The sequence below is a fragment of the Arachis ipaensis genome, chromosome B6 (assembly GCF_059453495.1).
Source record: "Arachis ipaensis isolate K30076 ecotype BB chromosome B6, ASM5945349v1, whole genome shotgun sequence".
NCBI classification, from domain to species: Eukaryota; Viridiplantae; Streptophyta; class Magnoliopsida; order Fabales; family Fabaceae; genus Arachis; species Arachis ipaensis.
Genome location: NC_142441.1, coordinates 134,152,554 through 134,175,645, shown reverse-complemented (window position 1 = coordinate 134,175,645; position 23,092 = coordinate 134,152,554). Strand labels below are relative to the sequence as shown.

Genomic DNA, 23,092 nt, shown 5'->3' with positions numbered 1-23,092 from the left:
AAAATAAAGAGATATTTTTCGTCCCTGTCTCATTAACATTCCTAATAAACAATCTATTTTATTGACTATATATGTTAAGCACAATTCTTAATCTCTAATTCACATCTTTATCAAGAAAGGTAATTTAGCTTCTCCTTGCTTTGGTGATGGTGTTGAGGGAAGACCACTTCTCCTTCTTCCTCCTTCAATCTCTCTTGAATTGTATCTCTCTCACACTTAAACCCTCAAGAACTTGGTTGAATTTTTTAAGATAAATGAAATGAAGTGTGTTTGACCGATTTGTATGTGTGTTTAGAAAACTAATTCTACCTCCATGTCTATTTATAGGTGTGGATGAGTAGAGATAGCTTAATCTAAATGTCGAATTGTTGTATATTTTCGAGTAATCGAGTTTGTCCGATTAATGTTTTACATTCAAATTCTAAATTTTTAAAATATTTTTAATATGCCATTCAAGAATTATAAAATTAAACACATAAAAAAAAATTAAAATCAATAATGCAAATTAAACCATTTAAGACTGAATTGCAATTATTAGAAATTACGGGGTTGTAAGTATAATTATTTTTAAGTGATCAGTTATATTCAAGTTTTTAATCATATAAATTTGACTATAATCTTTAACCGTTTTCTTTTGAAGAGAGAAAACGAGCTAATTCCTATTTTAAGAAATAAAATTCTTAATTTTCAATTAGAATTCGTTTCTATACAAATTTGGGATATTATCAAAAAGACAAATATGTCCTTTATATTACTTTTCCGTGTTGCTTGTCAAGAATTTGTGTGTTTTGTACATTCTAATAAATTTGTGTGTTTTTCTGGATTGTATTTCTAGAGTTAATTTGTGTTAAGACTTAAGTGACGATAATTTTCATATTTATTGTGAATAATAATAATAATAATTGTTCCTGTGTGAGACTGAACTCTTAGGTATAGTTTGTTTGGCCGGTGCCTGAACAAATTTTTTTCGGAGTGAAGGGTGTGGAATGTTATCTTTTTGTGAAGAGGCGGCGTTGGACACCTGCAAAGGGACTCCAACGCTCAAGTAAGTACGAGTGTGAGAGAGTTCAAATCATAAAAGTAAAGTGAATTGTGTACCTTTTAGTTAGCAACTCGTTCGCACTTATAGTGGTTTGTTTGAACTGTTTGTTATACGAATTAGGTTTGTTAGTCAAACCTTAGTTGCAGATTTGACGGGACTTGCGCTAGTTGTTTGTCCGGTTTTATTGGGATAGTGGTAGCCTTGAGTGAGGTGGTTATCCTGGAGAAGTTATCCGTGCCAGCTATACTAGGTTCCGAGTTTGTTATTGTTGTGGGCCAGGGTTTTAGTAACGGATCATAGCCCCCAAGCTTGACTTGTTTTTCAAGGCCGAGCTATAACGGGTCGAGCTTTATGTATAGCTCGGAACCGAGTATAGTGGCAGTGGTATGCAAAATTGTTACTCTGAGATTGTCAAATTTGTTGTTCGTTCTCTCCCTGGCAATGGCGCCAATAATTGGTGCACAATACCATGGTCCAAACATAACTTCACAACTTCGCACAACTAACCAGCAAGTGCATTGGGTCGTCCAAGTAATAAAACCTTACGTGAGTAAGGGTCGATCCCACGGAGATTGTTGGTATGAAACAAGCTATGGTCATCTTGTTAATCTCAGTCAGGCGGATATCGAATGATTATGGAGTTTTCGAATAATAATAATAAATAAACAGAAAATAAAGATAGAAATACTTATGTAATTCATTAGTGAGAATTTCAGATAAGCGTATAGAGATGCTTTCATTCCTCTAAATCTCTGCTTTCCCGCTGTCTTCATCCAATCAGTCTTACTCCTTTCCATGGCAAGCTTTCTGTAAGGGCACCACCGTTGTCAATGGCTACATCCCATCCTCTCTGTGAAAATGGTCCAAATGCTCTGTCACGGCATGGCTAATCATCTGGAGGTTCTCGATCATACTGGAATAAGATTTACTATCATTTTGCGTCTGTCACTACGCCCAGCACTCGCGAGTTTGAAGTTCGTCACAGCCATCCCTTCCCAGATCCTACTCGGAATACCACAGACAAGGTTTAGACTTTCCGGATCTCAGGAATGGCCATCCATGGATTCTAACTTATACCACGAAGATACTAATAACTCGGACTCGGTCCCCTGTATTAGATATCTAAGAGATACTCATTCTAGCTTGGTTGCATGTAGAACAGAAGTGTTTGTCAGGCACGCGTTCATAAGTGAGAATGATGATGAGCGTCACATAATCATCACATTCATCATGTTCTTGGGTGCGAATGGATATCTTAGAAGCGGAATAAGTTGAATTGAATAGAAAATAGTAGTACTTTGCATTAAATCATGAGGAACAGCAGAGCTCCACACCTTAATCTATGGAGTGCAGAAACTCTACCGTTTGAAAATACATAAGTGATAATGGTCCAGGCATGGCCGAATGGCCAGCCCCCATGAAAGTCTAAGATAGCATAAAACTGATCAAAGATCCCTAATACAATAGTAAAAAGTCCTATTTATACTAAACTAGTTACTAGGGTTTACAGAAGTAAGTAATTGATGCATAAATCCATTTCCGGGGCCCACTTGGTGTGTGCTTGGGCTGAGCTTGAAGTTTACACGTGGAGAGGTCATTCTTGGAGTTGAACACCAGTTTGTAACGTGTTTCTGGCGTTCAACTCTGGTTTGTGACGTGTTTCTGGCGTTTAACTCCAGACTGCAGCATAGAACTGGCGTTCAATGCCCTTTTGCGTCATCTAAACTCGGCCAAAGTATGGACTATTATATATTTCTGGAAAGCCCTGGATGTCTAATTTCCAACGCAATTGGAAGCACGCCATTTTGAGTTCTGTAGCTCCAAAAAATCTACTTTGAGTGCAAGGAGGTCAGAATCCAACAGCATCAGCAGTCCTTCTTCTACCTCTGAATCTGATTTTTGCTCAAGTCCCTCAATTTTAGTAAGAAAATACCTGAAATTATAGAAAAACATACAAACTCATAGTAAAGTCCAGAAATGTGAATTTAACATAAAAACTAATGAAAACATCCCTAAAAGTAACTAGATCCTACTAAAAACATACTAAAAATAATGCCAAAAAGCGTATAAATTATCCGCTCATCACAACACCAAACTTAAATTGTTGCTTGTCCCCAAGCAACTGAAAATCAAATAGGATAAAAAGAAGAGAATATACTATAAATTCCAAAATATCAATGAAACATAGCTCCAATCAGATGAGCGGAACTTGTAGCTTTTTGCCTCTTGAATAGTTTTGGCATCTCACTTTATCCATTGAGGTTCAGAATGATTGGCATCTATAGGAACTCAGAGTTCAGATAGTGTTATTGATTCTCCTAGTTCAGTATGTTGATTCTTGAACACAGCTACTTTATGAGTCTTGGCCGTGGCCCTAAGCACTTTGTTTTCCAGTATTACCACCGGATACATAAATGCCACAGACACATAATTGGGTGAACCTTTTCAGATTGTGACTCAGCTTTGCTAAAGTCCCCAATTAGAGGTGTCCAGGGTTCTTAAGCACACTCTTCTTTTGCTTTGGACCTTGACTTTAACCGCTCAGTCTCAAGTTTTCACTTGACACCTTCACGCCACAAGCACATGGTTAGGGACAGCTTGGTTTAGTTGCTTAGGCCAGGATTTTATTCCTTTAGGCCCTCCTATCCACTGATGCTCAAAGCCTTGGGATCCTTTTTATTTACCCTTGCCTTTTGGTTTTAAGGGTTATTGGCTTTTTGCTCTTGCCTCTTGGTTTTAAGAGCTTTTGGCTTTTTTTGCTTGTTTTTTCTTTTTTTTTCTTTTTTTTCGCTATTTTTTCTATTTTTTTTCTGCAAGCTTTTGTATTCACTGCTTTTTCTTGCTTCAAGAATCATTTTTATGATTTTTCAGATTATCAAATAACATGTCTCCTTGTCATCATTCTTTCAAGAGCCAACATATTTAACATTCATAAACAACAACTTCAAAAGACATATGCACTGTTCAAGCATTCATTCAGAAAACAAAAAGTATTGTCACCACATCAATATAATTAAACTAAGTTCAAGGATAAATTCGAAACTCATGTACTTCTTGTTCTTTTGAATTAAAAATATTTTTCATTTAAGAGAGGTGATGGATTCATATTCACTACTTTAAGGCATAGACACTTAGACACTAATAATCATGTAATAAAGACACAAACATAGATAAACATTTAACATAAGAAAACGAAAAACAGAAAATTTGAGAACAAGGAATGAGTCCACCTTAGTGATGGTGGCGTTTTCTTCTTGAGGTACCAATGATATCCTTGAGCTCTTCTATGTCTCTTCCTTGCCTTTGTTGCTCCTCCCTCATAGCTCTTTGATCTTCTCTAATTTCATGGAGGATGATGGAGTGCTCTTGATGTTCCACCCTTAGTTGTCGCATGTTGGAACTTAGTTCTCCTAGGGAGGTGTTGATTTGCTCCCAAAAATTCTGTGGAGGAAAGTGCATCCCTTGAGGTATCTCAGGGATTTCTTGATGGTGAGCTTCCTCATGCGTTTCTTGAGCTCCATGAGTGGGCTCTCTTGTTTGCTCCATCCTTTTCTTAGTGATGGGCTTCTCTTCCTCAATGGGAATGTATCCTTCTATGAAAGCTCCAGCTGAGTAACATAGATGGCAAATAAGATGAGGGAAAGCTAGCCTTGCCAAGGGGGAGGGCTTTTCGGCTATTTTGTAGAGTTCAAGGGAGATGATTTCATGAACTTCTACTTCCTCTCCAATCATGATGCTATGAATCATGATGGCTCGATCCACAGTAACTTCAGATCGGTTGCTAGTGGGAATGATGGAGCGTTGGATGAACTCCAACCATCCTCTAGCCACAGGCTTGAGGTCCAGTCTTCTAAGTTGAACCGGTTTACCTTTTGAGTCAATCTTCCATTGAGCTTCTTCCACACATATGTCCATGAAGACTTGGTCCAACCTTTGATCAAAGTTGACCCTTCTAGTGTAGGGGCGTGCATCTCCTTGCATCATAGGCAAGTCAAACGCCAACCTCACATTTTCCGGACTAAAATCTAAGTATTTCCCCCGAACCATGGTGAGATAATTCTTTGGATTTGGGTTCTTACTTTGATCATGGTTCTTAGTGATCCATGCATTGGCATAGAACTCTTGAACCATTAGGATGCCGACTTGTTGGATGGGGTTTGTTAGAACTTCCCAACCTCTTCTTTGGATTTCATGTCGGATCTTCGGATACTCATTTCTCTTGAAATTGAAAGGGACCTCGGGGATCACCTTCTTCTTGGCCACAACATCATAGAAGTGGTCTTGATGGGCTTTGGAGATGAATCTTTCCATCTCCCATGACTCGGAGGTGGAAGCTTTTGTCTTCCCTTTCCCTTTTCTAGAGGATTCTCCGGTCTTAGGTGCCATCAATGGTAATGAAAAAAACAAAAAGCTTATGCTTTTACCACACCAAACTTAGAATATTGCTCGCCCTCGAGCAAGAGAAGAAAGAATAGATGAAGAAGAAGAAGAAAATATGGAGGAGAGGAGGGAGAGGTGTATTCGGCCAAGAAGGGGAAGAGAGGGTTGTGCTGTGTGAAAATGAGGAAGAATGGAGGGCTTTATATAGGGAGGGGAGGGGGGTTAGTTTCGGCCATATAGGGTGGGTTTGGGTGGGAAATTGATTTTGAATTTTGAAGGTAGGTGGAGTTTATGAGGTAGGTTTATGGGGAAGAGTGGATGGATGTGAGTGGTGAAGTGGTGATAGGGAAGAGAGATTGAGGTGATTGGTGAAGAGTTTTGGGGAAGAGTGTTTATTGAGAAGAGAGGATGAACATTGAGAAGAGGGAAGAGAGTGAGTGGTGGTAGGTGGGGATCCTGTGGGGTCCACAGATGCTGAGTTGATCCTGTGGGGTCCACAGATTCTAAGGTGTCAAGGATTTGCATCCCTGCACCAATTAGGCATGTAAAAATACCTTTGCATGCAATTCTGGCGTTTAAACGCCGAATTGATGCTTGTTCTGGGCGTTCAACGCCCAGATGCAGCATATTTCTGGCGTTGAACGCCAGCCAGATGCTTATTTCTGGCGTTCAGCGCCAGCTCTTCCTCAGTGTGCATTTCTGGCATCTGAACGCCAGGATGCTGCTTGTTTCTGGTGTTCAACGCCAGATCCATGCTCTGTTCTGGCGTTGAACGCCAGCCAGATGCTCCTTACTGGCGTTTAAATGCCAGTAAGATCCTCCTCCAGGGTGTGATTTTTCTTCTGCTGTTTTTGATTCCGTTTTCAATTTTTATATTTATTTTGTGACTCCACATGATCATGAACCTAATAAAATATGAAATAACAATAAAAATAAAAATAAAATTAGATAAATAAAAATTGGGTTGCCTCCCAACAAGCGCTTCTTTAATGTCAATAGCTTGACAGTGGGCTCTCATGGAGCCTCACAGATGTTCAGAGCATTGTTGAGACTTCCCAACACCAAACTTAGAGTTTGGATATGGGAGTTCAACACCAAACTTAGAGTTTGGTTGTGGCCTCCCAACACCAAACTTAGAGTTTGACTGTGGGGGCTCTGGTTGACTCTGTTTTGAGAGAAGCTTACTGTGCCTCTTTTCCATGTTTACAGAAGGATGTCCTTGAGTTTTAAACTCAAGGGAGTCCTCATTCAATTGAAGGACTAGTTCACCTCTGTTAACATCAATCACAGCTCTTGTTGTGGCTAGGAAGGGTCTTCCAAGGATGATGGATTCATCCTCATCCTTCCCAATATCTAGGATTATGAAATCAGCAGGGATGTAAAGGCCTTCAACCTTTACTAATATGTCTTCTACTTGTCCATAAGCATGTTTTCTGGAATTGTCTACCATCTCTAATGAGATTTTAGCATCTTGTACCTCAAAGATTCCCAATTTCTCCATTACAGAGAGTGGCATGAGGTTTATCCCTGACCCAAGGTCACATAGAGCCTTCTCAAAGGTCATGGTGCCTATGGTGCAAGGTATTAGGAACTTTCCAGGATCCTGTTTCTTCTGAGGCAATCTCAGTTGATCCAATGCATTTAGTTCATTGGTGAACAGGAGAGGTTTATCTCCCCAAGTCTCATTACCAAATAAATTGGCATTCAGCTTCATGATTGCACCAAGAAACTTGGTAACTTGCTCTTCAGTAACATCCTCATTCTCTTCTGAAGAGGAATACTCATCAGAGCTCATGAAGGGCGTAAGGAGGTTTAATGGAATCTCTATGTTCTCTAGATGAGCCTCAGAGTCCTTTGGTTCCTTAAAGGAAAACTCCTTGTTGATCACTGGACGTCCCAGGAGGTCTTCCTCCTTGGGATTCACGTCCTCCCCTTCCTCTCTAGGTTCGGCCATGTTGACTATGTCAATGGCCTTGCACTCTCCTTTTGGATTTTCTTCTGTATTGCTTGGGAGAGCACTAGGAGGGGTTTCAGTGATCTTCTTACTCAGCTGGCCCACTTGTGCCTCCAAATTTCTAATGGAGGACCTTGTTTCATTCATGAAACTCAGAGTGGCCTTAGATAGATCAGAGACTAAGTTTGCTAAATTAGAGGTACTTTGTTCAGAGTTCTCTGTCTGTTGCTGAGTGGATGATGGAAAAGGCTTGCTATTGCTAAACCTGTTTCTTCCACCATTATTAAAGCCTTGTTGAGGCTTTTGTTGATCCTTCCATGAGAGATTTAGATGATTTCTCCATGAGGGGTTATAGGTGTTTCCATATGGTTCACCCATGTAATTCACCTCTGCTATTGCAGGGTTCTCAGGATCATAAGCTTCTTCTTCAGAAGATGCCTCTTGAGTACTGTTCGATGCACCTTGCATTCCATTCAGACTCTGAGAAATCATATTGACTTGCTGAGTCAATATTTTATTCTGAGCCAATATGGCATTCAGAGTATCAATTTCAAGAACTCCCTTCTTCTGAGGCGTCCCATTACTCACAAAATTCCTCTCAGAAGTGTACATAAACTGGTTATTAGCAACCATGTCAATGAGTTCTTGAGCTTCTGCAGGTGTTTTCTTTAGGTGAATGGATCCACCTGCAGAAGTATCCAATGACATCTTAGCTAATTCAGACAGACCATCATAGAATATATCCAGGATGGTCCATTCTGAAAGCATGTCAAAAGGACACTTTTTGGTCAGTTCCTTGTATCTCTCCCAAGCTTCATAGAGGGATTCACCTTCTTTCTGTCTGAAGGTTTGAACATCCATTCTAAGCTTACTCAGCTTTTGAGGAGGAAAGAACTTGGCTAAGAAAGCCTTGACCAGCTTATCCCAAGAGTTCAGGCTATCCTTAGGTTGAGAATCCAACCATATTCAAAAGGGAAAAGCATGAGCCTGTAGACTTCAGGATCTACTCCATTAGTCTTAACAGTATCACATATCTGCAAGAATTCAGTTAAGAACTGAAAAGGATCTTCAGATGGAAGTCCATGGAACTTGCAGTTTTGTTGCATCAGAGAAACTAATTGAGGTTTCAGCTTAAAGTTGTTTGCTCCAATGGTAGGGATGGAGATGCTTCTTCCATATAAATTGGAATTAGGTGCAGTAAAGTCACCAAGCATCCTCCTTGCATTATTATTATTTTCAGCTGCCATCTCCTCTTCTTGTTCGAAAATTCCTGTAAGGTTGTCTCTGGATTGTTGTATTTTAGCTTCTCTTAGTTTTCTTTTCAGAGTCCTTTCAGGTTCAGGATCTGCTTCAACAAGAATGTTCTTGTCCTTGCTCCTGCTCATATGACAAAGAAGGGAATAACAAAGAAAATATGAAATCCTCTATGTCACAGTATAGATATTCCTTTGTGTGAGTAGAAGAAGAAAAGAATGTAATGTAAGAAAAGAGAAGGGAGGAGAATCCAAACACAAGGGTGAGGATAACAGAGATGTGAGATGAAGAGAAGTGTTAGTAAGTAATAAATAAATAGAAGGAGATGGGAGAGAGGGAATTTCGAAAATTAATTTTGAAAAAGAGTTAATGATTTTCGAAAATTAAGATAAAATTAAAATTAAAATTAAAAATTGAAACAATTAATTAATTAAAAAGAATTTTTGAAAAAAAGGGAGGTATTTTCGAAAATTAGAGAGGAATAGTTAGTTAGGTAGTTTTGAAAAAGATAAGAAACAAACAAAAAGTTAATTAGTTAGTTGAAACAAATTTTGAAAATCAATTTTTTTAAAAGATAAGAAGATAAGAAGTTAGAAAAGATATTTTAAAATCAAATTTTTGAAAAAGATATGATTTTGAAAAAGATAAGATAAAAAGATATTTTTGAAAAGATATGATTAAAATTAGTTTTGAAAAAGATTTGATTTTTAAAATCACAATTAATGACTTGATTCACAAGAAATCACAAGATATGATTCTAGAACTTAAAGTTTGAATCTTTCTTAACAAGTAAGTAACAAACTTGAAATTTTTGAAATCGAAACATTAATTGTTGATGATATTTTCGAAAATATGATGTAAAATTAAGAAAAATATTTTTTAAAAAAATTTCAAAAATAAATAAGAAAAATGAAAGAGATATGATTTTTGAAAAAGATAAGATTTTTAAATTGAAAATTTGATTTGACTCATAAGAAACAATTGAATTTTAAAAATTTTTGAAAAAGTCAATCCAAATTTTTGAAATTTATGAGAGAAAAAGGAAAGATATTTTTTTTTTATTTTTGAATTTTTAAAGATGAGAGAGAAAAACATGAAAAATGATGCAATACATGAAAATTTTGGATCTAAACATGTGATGCATGCAAGAACACCATGAATGTCAAGATGAACACCAAGAACACTTTGAAGATCAAGATGAACATCAAGACTTATTTTTGAAAAATTTTCAAGAAAAGAAAACATGCAAGACACCAAACTTAGAAATTTTTCATGTATAGACATATGAATGCAAGAATGCATATGAAAAACAAGAAAAGACACAAAATAAGAAAATATGAAGATCAAACAAGAAGACTGGCCAAGAACAACTTGAAGATCATGAAGAACACTATGAATGCATGAATTTTCAAAAAAACTTAAATTTTTTTAGAAAAAAATGCAATTGACACCAAACTTAAAAATTGACTCAAGACTCAAACAAGAAACACAAAATATTTTTTATTTTTATGATTTGATAAATTTTTTTGTATTTTATATATTTTTTTTGAAAATTAATGTGAGAAAGAAAAATAAGGATTCCAAAATTTTTTAATATGAATTCCAGGAATCTTGCACTCTTAGTCTAAAGCTCCAATCTGAGGGTTAGACATGGCTTAATAGCCAGCCAAGCTTTAGAAGATACAAATCAGGCATACAACAGCTGAAACTTCATCCAACTTCATATACTTATAAGTGGAAGCCTCGGTCTAAAAGAATTAGACATGGCTTTACAGCCAGCCAGGCTTCTACATGCTTCATGAAACACTAGAATTCATTCTTAAAAATTTTGAATAATTTTCGAAAACAAAAGGAAAAAAAATTTTTTTTTGAAAGATTTTTGAAGAAATATTTTTGAAAATAAAACAAAAAAAAATTACCTAATCTGAGCAACACGATGAACCGTCAGTTGTCCAAACTCGAACAATCCCCGGCAACGGCGCCAAAAACTTGGTATGCGAAATTGTTACTCGGAGGTTGTAAAATTTGTTGTTCGTTCTCTCCCTGGAAATGGCGCCAATAACTGGTGCACAATACCATGGTCCAAACATAACTTCACAACTTCGCACAACTAACCAGCAAGTGCACTGGGTAGTCCAAGTAATAAAACCTTACGTGAGTAAGGGTCGATCCCACGGAGATTGTTGGTATGAAGCAAGCTATGGTCACCTTGTTAATCTCAGTCAGGCGGATATCGAATGATTATGGAGTTTTTGAATAATAATAATAAATAAATAGAAAATAAAGATAGAAATACTTATGTAATTCATTGGTGAGAATTTCAGATAAGCGTATAGAGATGCTTTCGTTCCTCTGAATCTCTGCTTTCCCGCTGTCTTCATCCAATCAGTCTTACTCCTTTCCATGGCAAGCTTTCTGTAAGGGCATCACCGTTGTCAATGGCTACATCCCATCCTCTCTGTGAAAATGGTCCAAATGCTCTGTCACGGCATGGCTAATTATCTGGAGGTTCTCGATCATACTGGAATAGGATTTACTATCCTTTTGCGTCTGTCACTACGCCCAGCACTCGCGAGTTTGAAGTTTGTCACAGCCATCCCTTCCCAGATCCTACTCGGAATACCACAGACAAGGTTTAGACTTTCCGGATCTCAGGAATGGCCATCCATGGGTTCTAACTTATACCACGAAGATACTAATAACTCGGACTCGGTCCCCTGTATTAGATATCTAAGAGATACTCATTCTAGCTTGGTTGCATGTAGAACGGAAGTGTTTGTCAGGCACACGTTCATAAGTGAGAATGATGATGAGCGTCACATAATCATCACATTCATCATGTTCTTGGGTGCGAATGGATATCTTAGAAGCGAATGGATATCATCACATAAATCCACTTTCGGGGCCCACTTGGTGTGTGCTTGGGCTGAGCTTGAAGTTTACACGTGGAGAGGTCATTCTTGGAGTTGAACGCCAGTTTGTAACGTGTTTCTGGCGTTCAACTCTGGTTTGTGACGTGTTTCTGGCGTTTAACTCCAGATTGCAGCATAGAACTAGCATTCAACGCCCTTTTGCGTCATCTAAACTCGGCCAAAGTATGGACTATTATATATTTCTGGAAAGCCCTGGATGTCTACTTTCGAACGCAATTGGAAGCGCGCCATTTTGAGTTCTGTAACTCCATAAAATCTACTTTGAGTGCAGGGAGGTCAGAATCCAACAGCATCAGCAGTCCTTCTTCTATCTCTGAATCTGATTTTTGCTCAAGTCCCTCAATTTCAGCCAGAAAATACCTAAAATCACAGAAAAACACATAAACTCATAGTAAAGTCCAGAAATGTGAATTTAACATAAAAACTAATGAAAACATCCCTAAAAGTAACTAGATCCTACTAAAAATATACTAAAAACAATGCCAAAAAGCGTATAAATTATCCGCTCATCAGGCAGCCCCCAAGGTCGACTTGTTTACTCGATGAGGTTTGTTTTGAAAAACTTGGCAAGGTTGAATTTTTAGGCGGTAAATTAATTGTTTTGAGAGAGGGGGAATTTTTGGAGACGTGCGCTATAATTGTGTGTTGGGTGTAACAGCCCAGACCACCCGCTAGCACGATATTGTCCGCTTTGGCACACAAGGCCTCACGGTTTTGCCTTTGACGATAGGAATGATAGCCGAAGCCCCCCACACTCACTCGTCAAAACGCGTTATGTTAGGGAGAGGTATCCACACCCTTATAAGGCATGCTTCGTTCCCCTCTCCAACCGATGTGGGCCTTATAATCCACCCCCTAAGGGAGTCCAGCGCCCTCGCTGGCACATCGATCCAGGTTCTAACTCTGATACCATCTGTAACAGCCCAGACCACCCGCTAGCACGATATTGTCCGCTTTAGCACACAAGGCCTCACGGTTTTGCCTTTGACGATAGGGATGATAGCCGAAGCCCCCCACACTCACTCGTCAAAATGCGTCATGCTAGGGAGAGGTATCCACACCCTTATAAGGCATGCTTCGTTCCCCTCTCCAACCGATGTGGGCCTTACATTGGGAATGGGGAAGGTTGGCGATTAGGGCCGTAGATGATAGGGTTGGTAATCATTATTGACGGTTTGATTTTACTGGGGGTTGGGGTTTTTCTACTTTGGCATGTGGTTTAGTGGGCTAGAAAATTTTCCTGGACTCTTGGTTTATCGCTTTTGATCTTCTTCATCCTTGCATCTTTTCCAGTATGAGTAAGAAAGGTCAGTAACTGGTCTTGTTTTTTGTTCGTCGTTTCTTTTCTACTTCTGCTTCTGTTTTTTCTGATGGATAAAAGGAAAGGGTTGATAACTGATAAAAAGGTTAAGGGTAAGAGGAAAAAAGATTTGAGTGAGACTACTGATAAGATTGTCGAAGAAGTTTTCGTGTGGGATCCTGTTAATCCGTATGGGCGGGTTGCTGACTCGGTGAAGGGTTGGGCTTCGAGTTTTGATGATGAGCTTAGTGTATCCCAGTTAGGATTGCCATCGTCCTGGGTAAGGGAGGGTAGTGAGATAGGCCTTAGGTTTATACCATGCAATGCTGACGATCGGGTTTGTTTCCAGGGTGAGGGTTTTGAATATTTTTATATGTACAGTGCTGTGTTTGTTGAATTGGGGGTTAGGTTTCCATTTTCTGAATTTAAATGTGGGGTTTTGATGCAATTGAAGTGTGCTCATTCGCAACTACATCCGGATTCCTGGGCGTTTGTTAGAGCATTTGAGATTTTGATGAGTGTCTTGGAGATGGAACCGTCCTTAGAGGTATTTTTTACTTTGTTTCAATGTAAGGGCGTGAAGAGGGGTTGTTGGCTAAACCTTGCTAGTGCTCCTGGGCGGGCGATTTTCAGTATCTATCGTTCTTCTTTCAAAGGATTTAAGTCTATGTTTTTAAAAATTGGTGTGGTTGAGGGTGATTTTCCTTGGTACGTTGACCACTGTTTGCTAGAGAAGTTCCCTTTGTTTTGGGTTCCACGGCCTAGGCAGATTTTGGGTATGGATGTGATGGAGTATGAGAACGAGATGATGGTTGAATTTTTAGTGAACAATGTGTCGTCTTCTTCCCTGTTTTATGTTGTGGATATGCTTGATCTTGAGTCTGATAAAGACGCGTTGTCTGAGTATATAGGTAAATGATTGTTTCATTGGTTTGTCTGTTTTGGTACTTTGTGTTTGCTTTTTGTTTTGACTGTCTTGTATTTTTATAGTTGAAAAGGCACCTAAGGTGACCTCGACGAGCTTGCGTGCGTTTTTCCGTTTGAAGAATGTTGAAAGGCAAGGTTCTAGTAGCCAAGCTGCTGCTGAGGTTGGTGCCGAGGTGAACCAGGGTTCTCCGGTAAGGAAGGTAAGTTACAAAAGGAAGAAAGTAGAGAAGAAAGAGAAGGGGACTGATGGAGCCGAGGATGTTGTCAGTTAGAAGGTTGTTGATTTGGAAAAGGTAAAACGGTTTGCTGATGGTCAGAGGATTCTACATGGCTTCTCGGAAGGTGAAGACTTGGCATTTGTGTGGGGGGAAAATTTGGATTATTCTGCTGTTGCTGATGAACGTGCTCAGAACCCTTCTGATGTGAAATTTGTTCATGATGTTGGTGATGTTGGGGTGGCTCAATATCTACAGGTATTTGTGTGTAGTGTAATTTGGTCCTCTTCTATATCGTTTATCTGATTGGGATTGTGTTTTTGTTGGTCAGGTTCTTGGAGTTCGTTTGATGTGTATATGTCGGACTCAGGAGCTGAAACATGCTCGGGATGCCTTTGATAGGGCTTCTCTGACTCAGCTTATGCAGGAGAACGTTGAAAAGTCTGGTAGGCTTCGTGACGCCCTTGATTTGGTGAACGTTCTTCAAGAGAAATTGACCACATGTGAGAAATCTGAGAAGGAACTGAAGGAGAAGAACGTGGCTTTGGAGTCGAGGCTAATAGTTCTTGGAGCGGAGAAAAAGCAGGCTGAGGCAGAGAAAGAGGATCATGGTTTGGAAATATTTTCGGCCAGATTTGATAGGGCCGTTGAGCAGGCCAAATTCCTTGCTCCTGCTGTCGACCTTTCGGGAATAGATCCTTGCAAAGTTGTAGTGGGGGATGAGTTGATTGAAGATGAGGATGGTGTTGAGGGTGAGGGGGAGAACCCTGATGTTTGATTGTTGTAATAGATAGTGGTATGGATTTGTCTGACTTATAATTGCTTTTGTTATGAACTCCTAGCCTTTTGAGTATAATGTTTAAACTTATTTGTGAAAGTAACAAAGTACTGGATATTTGCTTGCTTTTGAAGAATGGTTTATTTTGAGTAGAGTACAAAAGTTTGTACTTGTTGATGTATAGCGTTTTTTGGAATTTAATCGATCGGTTTATGTATGTTTGATGTTGCACACTTTTAGTGAGTTTGATACAGTTTGAATTGGATTTTGGTTAGCTTGTTTGATGTTGGATTTGTTTTGCAATAGCTTGAGTGCATCAGAGTAATTTGAATAGTATGTAAGTAGTTGCGTATTTTAGTTTGCACTGTAAATAATTTGAAAAGAATGCAGGGTGGTGTGCCTCATTAAAACCTCTCCAGCAAAATCCTCCTTAGGGATAAAATCTGGTAGTAGAAAAAAGAGTGCATCACCGTGTCCGACTTATAGATTAGCTGTAGTACATTTTGAGGGAAGCTATATTCCATGTATTTGGCAATATAGCTCCATCGAGTCTTTGTAATTTGTATGCTCTTTTGTCGACGACTTTCTGCACTCTGAATGGTCCTTCCCAATTTGTGCTCAGCTTGCCATGTCCCTATGGCTTTCGGATGTCTTCGACTTTTCTGAGCATGAGGTCTCCTTCCGAGAACGTTCTTTGTTTGAGCCTTCTGTTATATTTCCGAGCTATAGCTCATTTTGCTGCTATTTGTTGTAGCGCGGATGTATCTCGAGTCTCCTCTAAAAGGTCGAGTTCGGCTCTTCTGCTTTGGATGTTGTCGCTGTCATTTGTGCTTGAAGTTCTAGTGTTTTGTAGGGATACCTCAATTGGTATCATTGCTTCGCTTCCGTAGACCAGTCTGAATGGTGTTTCTTTTGTTGTTGATTGTTCGGTTGTGTTGTAACTCCGTAGTACTTCAGGGACGAGCTCGGCCCATTCTCCTTTGGAGTCGTCGAGCTTCTTTTTGAGACCCTGCAAAATGATCTTATTGGCGGCTTCGGCTAAGCCGTTAGTTTACGGATGTTCGACAGAAGAAAAATGTTGAACTATTTTGAAATTTTGTAAGAAGTTTGTAAACTTCTGATCTATAAATTGTCTACCATTGTCAGTAATAATGGATTGAGGAATACCGAAACGGCATAGTATGTTCTTCCATACGAAAGAAATCATTTTTTCAGAAGTGATTTTTGCCAATGGTATAGCCTCTATCCATTTTGTGAAGTAATCTATGGCGACAATTAGGAACTTAACCTGGCCTGGAGCAGGTGGAAATGGTCCGAGAATATCCAGCCCCCATTTATTGAAGGGCCAGCATATTTCGGATCCGTGTAATTGCTCAGCTGGGTTATGAATGATTGGTGCATGGTGTTGGCAGTGGTCGCAATGTTTGACTTTATTCATGCAGTCTTGTTGTAAAGTCGGCCAGTAGTAACCTGCTCAGAGAATTTTGGCGGCTAGACTTCGACCGCCGATGTGTGTGCCATAGACTCTTTCGTGGACTTCATCTACCGCCAGTTTGGCTTCTGCTGTATTTAGGCACCGCAGCAGGGGTCTTGTGAATCCTCTTTTGTATAAGTCGGTTCCGAGTATTGTGTAGAAACTCGCTCTTCGTTTGAATCTTCGTTAATTTTGGATGTCGCTGGGGATGTTCCCTGTTTGCAGGTAAGTGATGAAGGGTGATCTCCAGTCCTCCTTCTGTGAAATATTCAATACAACACTAGGTTCTTCGAGTGTTAGTTGGGATAAAATAGGTGGTGTGGTTTGACTTCTTGACGTTGCTAGTTTTGAGAGAATATCTGCCCTGTCGTTCTGCTCTCGAGGTATATGGAATATGTTAAATTTTTGAAAATTTCTGACAAGGTTGTGGATAATGATATTGTATTTTTCTAGCAACAGGTCTTTTACCTGGAAAATGCCTGTTACCTGTTGTACTACCAGCAGAGAGTCGCACTTGACGTTTAAATGTGTTATTCCCATTGTTTGAGCTAATCAGAGTCCTACAATTAGGGCTTCGTACTCTACTTGATTGTTGCTTGCATGGAAAGTAAACTGCAGTGATTGTTCGAATTGCGCCCCTTTTTCGTCTTCGAGGAGTATTCCTGCTTTGGAGCCTTTGCTGTTTGAGGCTCCGTCGACGTATAGTGTCCATGTGTTGTTTTTGGAGCCTTGCTCCTCTGCGGTGAGTTCTGCAATGAAGTCGGCCAGTACTTGGGATTTGATGGCTCCTCTTGATTGGTATTGAATGTCGTATTCTGATAGTTCAATCGACCATTTGATTAGCCTTCCTGCTAACTCGGGCTTCGCCAGTATTTGTCTTAAGGACTGTTCTGTTCGGACCACGATGGTGTGACTTTGGAAGTAGTGCCGTAGGCGTCTGGCTGTTACGACTAGGGCTAGAGCCAGTTTCTCTATTTTTGGATAACGGACCTCGGCATTTTGTAGTGATTTACTGACAAAGTATACCGGGTTTTGCTGTTTTTCTGCTTTTGTTACTAAGACAGAACTGATAGCATGGTCAGTAACAGATAAATACAGATAGAGTGGTTTACCTGCTTTTGGAGTTTGGAGGATTGGGGGAGCTGAGAGTATGCCCTTGAGTTCGGTAAAGGCTTTTTCACATTCCTCTGTCCAGTTGAACTCCTGTTGTTTCCTTAGATTTTTGAAAAAATGGTGAGATCTGTGAGCTATCCGGGGTAGGAATCTGGACAATGCTGCAAGCCGGCCGGTTAGTTGTTGTACCTCCTTCACCGTCCTTGGACTTCGCATATTCAGGACTGCCTGGCACTTTTCTGGATTTGCCTCTATACCTCGGTAGGTGAGCATGAAGCCGAGGAACTTACCACTTTGCACCCTGAATGCACATTTGTCTGGTTTGAGCTTCATATTGTATATTCGGAGTTACTGGAATATCTCTGTTAGATCCTGGACGTATTTTGTTGTGTGTGTTGAATTTGCCACCATGTCGTCAACATAGACTTCTATGTTTCGCCCGATTTGATTTTTGAAAATCTTGTCCATTAGTCGTTGGTAGGTGGCACCTGCATTTTTTAGTCCGAATGGCATGACGTTATAGCAAAAGTTTCCATCGTCAGTAATAAAAGCAGTTTTATCTTGATCTGTTTTATGCATGAGGATTTGGTTATAGCCAGAGTAGGCATCCATAAAACTTAGACATTGAAAACCGAAAGAATTATCAATGAGCTTATCAATGCACGGGAGAGGGTATGCGTCCTTTGGACAGGCCTTGTTGAGGTCTGTATAGTCCACACACATCCTTCACTTACCGTTGTTCTTTCTTACCATTACCACGTATGATAACCAGGTGGAGTATCTAAGTTCTTTGATGAAGCCAGCGTTGAGTAGCTTTCTGGCCTCTTCTAGGGATGCTGCCCTCTTATCGGTGCCGAGGTGTCGTTTCTTTTGTGCTATAGGTTGGACCGCTGGATTGATGGCCAACTTGTGACAGATGATGTTGGGGTCTATTCCTGGCATGTCTGCTGGGGTCCATGCGAATAGGTCATCATTGTTTCTCAATAACTCGGTTAGTTGAATCTGCTCTTCTTCCTTGAGTGCGTTGCCAGGTATGTGTATTTGGATTCATCGTCCTTGTTCAATTGCACCTTGGTGAGGTCGTCTGTTGGCATTGGACGCTCGTTATGGTTGGATCTGGGGTCCAGGTCAGCCAGGGCAGGCAGCTGATCCGAGTTATATACTGCTTGGACGTATTGTTGTTTTGTTGGTTTTTGTTGTTCATTTTTCAGGCTGGCGTTATAGCACTGCCTAGCCTCTTTCTGGTCTCCGTGGATGGTAACGACTTTGTTGTCCTGTGAAAGAAACTTGACACACAAATGCACAGCAGAAACAATAGTATTAAATGCGTTTAAAGATGGTCTGCCTAAAATGATGTTATATGGACTTCTGCAATCTACCACAAGATACTGTATATCTATGGTCTTACTGTTGGGGTATTCCCCGAAAGTGGTTTGTAACCAGATATAACCTCGAATGGCGACGCGCTCACCTGAGAAACCTACCAATTCCCCGGAGGATGGTTGGAGGTTCTTATCGCTGAGCTTCATCTTTTGGAAAGTTGAATAGAAAAGTACGTCTGCGCTGCTTCCTGGATCCATTAAGATCTTTTTTACCAACGGTTCTCCGACTTGTGCTGTGATGACAACCGGGTCATCCAGGTTTCGGTCATTTGCTTTGAAATCTTTGGCGATGAATGAGATCTCCGGCCTATCCTTGTTGGGTTGCTGAGGCGCAGTGGATTCTGTCATTGTCATCATAGCTCGATACAACCTTTTCCGTGCCGAGTTTGTGCATCCGCCACCTGCAAAACCACCGGAAATGCAGTTTATTATTCTGCGTGGTGGATTGGTATCATTATCTACCTTTTTTCCTTTGTCTCGAGGGTTTGTGGTCGGCTTGGATTGTTGGCCGGATTCGTCTGTGCTTTGTCTCCTTCCTCGGCTCTCGATGTACTTGTCTAGCAATCCTTGGCGCGCGAGCTTTTCGAGGACATCTTTGGCTATGACGCAATCATCCGTGGTGTGGCCGTACTTTTGGTGAAAAGCGCAGTACTTTGATCTGTCCACATGTCGCTGATCCTGATACATGCCGGCCCTACTGGGGGGTTTGATAAGTTTTGAATGTAATATGTCTTTTATGATGTCTTCCCTTTTTGTGTTGAAAGGGGTGTAGTTGTCGAACTTTGGTGTTAATCGAAACGTTTTGGCATCTGATCTGCTGTTTGGTTGTCTGCTTCGCTTTTCCTCGTCTCTGTTTGGGGGTGGGTTTATCCGCTCTACGCAATGCTCGAAATTCTTCCACCTCAATCTGGGTAGTTGCTTTCTCACGGAACTCGGCTAGGGTTTTTGGTTTTGCGATAACTATGGACTCTTGGAATTTCCCTGGCCAGAGTCCGCTTTTGAGGGCGTGGAGGTGGACCTCAGGGTTTAAGTTAGGTATTTCATTGGTCGCCTCAGCAAACCTGGTCATGTAGTCCTTTAGGCTCTCATTTGGTCCCTGCTTAATGGTGCTTAGGTAATCATTGTTGTGGACGTATATTTTGGATGCGGCGAAGTGGTTGACGAACTGATCTGCCAGCTCGTCGAAGTTAGAGATGGAGCCTTCGGGGAGGTTGGAAAACCAAATCAGAGCGGCTCCGTCTAGGAAAGTTGGGAAAGTGCGGCATAGGATCTGATCGGAATCTTTATTCATGAACATCATGGCCTGGAATTTTGTAACGTGGACGTTTGGGTCTCCTATTCTATTGTAAGGCTTTAAAGTTGACGGCAGGGTGAAGTTTTGGGGCATTTCGAAGCTCATGACTTCTTTGGCGAAGGGGTTGGTTCTCTTTTTGGTAGTCATTTTGGTGGCTTTGGGAATGGCTTGCTTGGTTTCCGATGTGTGCTCGTCATCGTTGTCCTTGTTCTCAGTGTTTTTGTGTTCTCCCTTGCTTCGATCGTGCTCCATCTGTCATAGGAGGTCGGCCATTTTCTGATTCTCGGCCCTGAGGGCTTCATTAATTGCCAAAATTTCCGCCTGGTTGATGGAGGGAGCATGACTGTTTTCGTCCGCCATCTATTGTATCCTGCAAAAAGAGACGAAGAGATGTACGAAATATAGGAAAAGTGGGGTTAGATAAAAATCAGGGCCCCACGGTGGGCGCCAAATGTTCCTGTGTGAGACTGAACTCCGAGATATAGCTCGTTTGGCCGGTGCCTGAACAAATCTTCCTCGGAGTGAAGGGTGTGGAACGTTATCTTCCTGTGAGGAGGCGGCATTGGACACCTGCAAATGGACTCCAACGCTCAAGTAAGTACGAGTGTGAGAGAGTTCAAATCATAAAACTAGAGTGAATTGTGTACCTTTTAGTTAGCAACTCGTTCGCACTTATAGTGGTTTGTTTGAACTGTTTGTTATACGGATTAGGTTTGTTAGTCAAACCTTAGTTGCAGATTTGACGGGGCTTGCGCTAGCTGTTTGTCCGGTTTTGTTGGGATAGTTATAGCCTTGAATGAGGTGGTTATCCTGGAAAAATTATCCGTACCAGCTATACTAAATTCCGAGTTTGTTGTTGTTGTGGGCCAGGATTTTAGTAACGGATCAATAATAATAATAATTAGATTGTGGGTTCAAAAATTATATTTTAATATATTTTAGTGTCTCGTATCTATAAACAAACGCAACTTTATAGAACAACTAATATATGAAAGTGGCTTAGCTCAATCGTATGAATACTCGTTGAAGAACTCAATTTTGATAGACTTCTGACAGATAAAGTTAGTCCAAAGGAACTCACTTTTTGTTTTTATGATAAATAAAAATCGTCTAATAAGTTTATATATAAAGCATAATCAGAAATATATGTTCTTAAGTTATATTAATTATGCTGAATAAACGGTCCAATTTTGACTAATAACTAGTTTAAAAAATTCTCTTAATTATCAAGAGTACATACACTATATCTACTAAAACCTTTAGAATTAAATCAAGCATGAAATTGTTCCATAATATTTTTCATTATTTAATTTTTGAGGGGAAAATGTCACACCATATCATAATCATTGATTTATCTTGCAGATATGGGGTGCTATAGGATAAAGAAGATTGAAGATGTATCGAAGAAAGATGAAAAGGGGAAATTTTGTTAGCTTCTGAATGTCACAATCTTGATATCCAAAACTAAGTTGCGTGGGAAACACCACGTTTATAGCTTTTCTATCACTCTTAGTTCCCCATCAAAGATAAGGTAACATACATAGTAAAGAGTAAAATATCGTTTTTGTTCTCAATATTTAGAGTAAGTCTTATTTGTATCTTTAACGTTTAAATCGTCCTATTTGTATTTTTAACATTTATAAAAGTGATTCAATGTTATCCTACTATCAATTATACTAGCAAATCAGATTATATTTTTCAATTATTCTCTCTTGGATGTATTTATTCTCAATTAGGTCTCATTTTGATGTGTTCGATTTTAATATTATACCCACTATTTGTGTTTAGATTCAATTATATCCCTAGAAAAGTGAATTATGTAAATGTTGTAGGAATTAGTTTCAACATTTGATGAGCTATTTTTCGGAGTAGATCATCGATTCTATCACAGACATTTGTATTCTAACTTCAAGATGAGATTTTTAAAACTCAAACTAAAGCGCTCATGATGTGTAATTGACGGCAGGATAACATTGAATCACTTTTACAAACGTTAGAGATACAAATAGGACAATTTAAACGTTAAGGACACAAATAAAATTTACCCCACATATTGGGGACAAAAACGATACTTTACTCCATAGTAAATCAGTATTTCTATTTATAAAACTTTGTAGTGATATGATAAATTTATCTATAAATATATTAAAATGGTTTTTAGAAAAAATAAATTTTTTCATAACAAAAATATTCAAATATTAAAAGAATTTAACTAGGCATGCCAAAAAATTACTCAAAAAATTTAGAATGGACAATACAAAAATAATGGGAGTTTTTAATTTTGATATTAGGTTTATAGTAGTATTTTTAAATAATATGTGAAATTTAGTGTATTTTTTTTATATATAGAGATCACAATCTGACTTTTCGATTTGTAAAGTTTTCTTTTTTATTTTTAAAATACAAAACCTATCCTCTAATTTATGTATTGGCACAAAATTTACCTTTTGATGAAGTAATACAAAATTTATCCTCTAATTTGTGAATTTTAATTTTTTAAAATTTTTAAAATACAAAACCTATCCTTCAATTTTTGTTTTAATATTAATTTTTTTTAAATATACAAATCAGATCCTCTTATTTGTGATTACCTCCATACTAAATTAAAACACACTATTTTTTATAATTGAAAATAACACAACAATAATTTTTATATAAAAAAAAACAGCCAAATAATGGACACACTAATAGATATATTTTGTTATCCCGACGAAAACGAAAATAAAAGTAGATATATATAAAAAAAAATATCGAGATATAATATGTTTTTTACTCTATCTTACAAAAAGTAAGTTATATTTAGTGTTTTGTGTGTATTAGATACCAAGTAAATCCTAGAGAATCACATTTTAGTGCGATTAAAAAGATTATGAAATATCTAGTTAGTACATTGAATGCAGTATTATAGTATCATAAAGAACCCACATACATGATTATTATTCTAGCAAAATTGAAATCGGAATATAGAAAATCACTAGATGAATGTCACTTATTTAGTAGTTCTTTGATGTCTTGATACAACAAAAAACAAGTAAACGTTACATTG

General features: G+C 39.0%; 1 protein-coding gene and 1 non-coding gene across 2 annotated transcripts; one reads left to right on the top strand and one right to left on the bottom strand.

The window, feature by feature from the left end:
- The first annotated feature begins 8,138 nt into the window (after nt 1-8,138).
- On the top strand, nt 8,139-8,246 carry LOC148562816 (small nucleolar RNA R71). The gene has a single exon (XR_015886358.1). It is a non-coding gene; the product is annotated as a small nucleolar RNA R71 (small nucleolar RNA).
- A 10,116-nt stretch (nt 8,247-18,362) lies between these two features.
- LOC107647388 (uncharacterized) lies at nt 18,363-19,439 on the bottom strand. The gene has a single exon (XM_016351466.1). It carries the CDS (start codon nt 19,437-19,439, stop codon nt 18,363-18,365), a length of 1,077 nt encoding a protein of 358 aa, XP_016206952.1.
- Between the last annotated feature and the right edge of the window lie 3,653 nt (nt 19,440-23,092).

Excerpts from the sequence above, each read along its gene's own strand:
- LOC107647388 (XM_016351466.1), bottom strand. The coding sequence starts at position 19,439 with ATGTATCAGGATCAGCGACATGTGGACAGATCAAAGTACTGCGCTTTT.